We start from the raw sequence: 2,838 nt of genomic DNA on the forward strand, positions 1-2,838 counted from the left end.
TGGGAGGTTTGGGGCTGTTGTGGGGGGGGATTGGGAGGTCCTGGGCTGGTTTTGGGGATCCTGGGGGGGTTGTTTCCCCCCCACATTGGGGTTGAGGTTCCCCCCCTCCTCACCTTCTCCCCTTTGGCTCCGGCGTCTCCCCTAAGCCCAGGAATTCCGGGGGGTCCCTGCAGGATCAGCCATGGAATTTTTTGGGGGGATAAATGTGGGGACCCCCTTTTTTGTGGGGGGGAGGGATAAAGGGGGCACTCCCCATCCTCCTCATTTTTTGGGGGAGGGTCTCTCTCACTCACCACCGGTCCGGGGGGTCCTGCCTGGCCCCTCATTCCCGGTTTTCCTTGTGCTCCCTGGGAGAAGAAGGAAAGGTGGGATTTGGGGGGGTACCTGATCCATGGATCTGGGGGGGATTTGGGGGTCTTAGTCCCAATATTTAGGGGTCCTGATCCCAGGACTTGGGGGTTCTGACCCCATGATTTTGGAGGTCTCAATCCTGGGATTTTGGGAGGTTAATCCCCGTATTTGGAGGGTGTCAATCCCAGGATTTTGGGCTCTAATTCCCAGGATTTGGGGGAGTGTTTCCCTCACCACTGCTCCTGGCAACCCCCTCAGTCCGTCGGGTCCTGTTTTCCCGGTGGCTCCCGCGGGTCCCACAGGCCCCGTTTTCCCGGGAGCGCCTCCAGCTCCGGCTTCTCCCTGTGGGAACAGCCATGATCCTGGGCCTGAGGGTGATCCAGTGGATCCCCCCTGGGATCCCCAGGATCACCCACCTTGGCCCCCTTCTCGCCCTGACGCCCCTCGGGGCCGCGCGATCCGGCGGGACCCTGCGGAGAAACAGGGGGGGTCAGGAGGGATCTGCGATCCCAAGGGAGGGTTCTGTGATCCCAGAGGGATCCTGGGAAGGAGTCTGGGATCCCAGAGGAGGGATCTGGGATCTGACGGGGATCTTGGATCCCAGGGGAGGAATCAGGGGGAGGGGGAGAATCTGGAATGGGGGGAGGGATCTGGGATCCAGGGGGAATGATCTGGGATCGCAGGGTTTGGGATCTGGGCTGGGCTGAAGGGGGAGGGCATCTGGAATCTTTGGGATCTCACCCTCTTGCCGAGGGGTCCAGGGGGTCCGTTCTCGCCCGTGGGACCCGGAGAGCCCTGAGGGGGGAGGGGAGGGAGGAAGCAAATCCTGAATTTCCCAAGGACCCAAATCCCAACATTCCCAAGGAATCAAATCCCGACATTCCCAAGTAGCGAGATTCCAAAATTCCCAAGGAATCATATCCCAAAAGTCCCGAGTGGCGAGATCCCAACATTCCCAATCCCAGGCATCCCAAAATTCCTGAATACTTGGGATCCCCAAATTCCCAAGGACTGGGATCCCAAAATTCCCGCGCAGCAGAATTCCAACATCTCCAACGAGCCACATCTCAAATTTCCAGAGGCTTCGCATCCCAACGTAGTGGGATCGTTCCTGGCATTCCCAGCATTCCTGGCATTCCCAGAATTCCTGGAATTCCCACCACTCACCGGCTCTCCGGGCTCTCCATCCTCCCCTCTCTCCCCCTTGGCTCCATCCTGGCCCTGCGGGAACACAAATCCCGGGATTCACCCCCCAAATCCCAGATTTTTTCTGGTGGAAATCCTGGATTTCTGAGGGGAAATCCTGGAATTCCAGGGGGAAATCCGGGACTTTCGGGCTCCACTCACCCTGGGGCCCATCTCTCCGGGTGCTCCAGGATCACCGGGGAATCCCACAGGACCCTAAAACAAGGGAAATCCCGGATTTTGGGAGGGCTTAGAGGGGGAAACCCCCTCCCCCCCCCCTGAAATCCCTCAGGATCCCCCAGAATTCCTGGGATTGGGCCACTCACGGGGTTTCCTTTGGGACCGTCGTCTCCAGGGGGGCCTTTCCCTCCTGGGGGTCCGGCGGCTCCGGAGGCTCCGGATTCTCCCTTTTCCCCCCTTTCCCCGCGGGGACCCTGGGGGGGAAGGGGGAAAAAAAGTGTGATTAGGACACGGAATTGCGGGATTCGGCCCCAAACTTTTGGCCCCAAATTTTTGGGATTTGGGCACGAAATCTGGGATTCTGCCCCGGTATTGCGGGATCAGCCCCAGAATTTAGGGGATTCGGCCGCTCCAGGGGTGGATTTTGGGGTCTCACCTTGACTCCTGGCTCTCCCTGGATTCCTGGAGTTCCGGGTTCCCCAGGAGCGCCCTGGAAGAGGAAGGGGGAGGGGGAAGGAGAGGGGGGAGACCCCCCCCCAATTCCAGTGGGATCCCCCAAATCCATGGAGAGAACCCCCCTCCCCCACCACCTTGTCCCCCTAAAATCCAGCCCCAAATTCCAGCTGGGACATCCCAAATCCAGGCTGGAACCCCCCAAATCCCACTTCAATCCCCCAAACCCCTGCAGGATCCCCCAAACCCCACCCCCCTGTATCCCCTAAATCCCACCTGGAACCTCCCAAATCCATAGGGGATCCCCAAAATTTCATCAAGGACCCCCCCAAACTCCATCAAGGACCCCCCAAATCACACCCAAACCCCATCTGGGACCCCCCAAAACCTGTCTCCCCCCAAAATCCTGGGATTTACCTTCTCCCCGGGGGGTCCTACATTCCCGATGCCTCCGGGGGGTCCTTGAGGTCCCTGGGGGGTTTTTTTTGGAGGGAGAGGGACACAATGAGATTCCACTCCCCCAGATTTTTTTTTGGGGGTGACCCCAAATCACCCCAAATTTTTGGAATGAAAGGTGAGGGTCAACCCCAAATTTTGGGAATGAGGGTGGAGGTCACTCACAGATGCTCCGGAGGCTCCGGCGGGACCTCGAGGGCCGGGGGGTCCTGG

At 59.4% G+C, this 2,838-nt stretch overlaps 1 protein-coding gene across 1 annotated transcript in view; it reads right to left on the minus strand.

Moving 5' to 3' along the window:
• LOC114073133 (collagen alpha-2(XI) chain-like) overlaps nt 1–2,835 on the minus strand; it is a gene marked incomplete at its 5' end in the record, with an annotated part of 7,355 nt that extends 4,520 nt beyond the window's left edge. Inside the window, 10 exons of the mRNA XM_027910922.1 lie at nt 290–347; nt 586–693; nt 768–821; nt 1,093–1,146; nt 1,519–1,572; nt 1,699–1,752; nt 1,863–1,970; nt 2,153–2,206; nt 2,587–2,640; nt 2,791–2,835. Of these exons, the coding sequence (XP_027766723.1) occupies nt 290–347; nt 586–693; nt 768–821; nt 1,093–1,146; nt 1,519–1,572; nt 1,699–1,752; nt 1,863–1,970; nt 2,153–2,206; nt 2,587–2,640; nt 2,791–2,835 (643 nt within the window). The remainder of the gene's footprint in view (nt 1–289; nt 348–585; nt 694–767; nt 822–1,092; nt 1,147–1,518; nt 1,573–1,698; nt 1,753–1,862; nt 1,971–2,152; nt 2,207–2,586; nt 2,641–2,790) is intronic.
• Between the last annotated feature and the right edge of the window lie 3 nt (nt 2,836–2,838).

Source organism: Empidonax traillii, unplaced genomic scaffold (assembly GCF_003031625.1).
Source record: "Empidonax traillii isolate 1590-97213 ecotype Southwest subspecies unplaced genomic scaffold, ASM303162v1 scaffold5455:size8276, whole genome shotgun sequence".
Classification (NCBI taxonomy): Eukaryota; Metazoa; Chordata; class Aves; order Passeriformes; family Tyrannidae; genus Empidonax; species Empidonax traillii.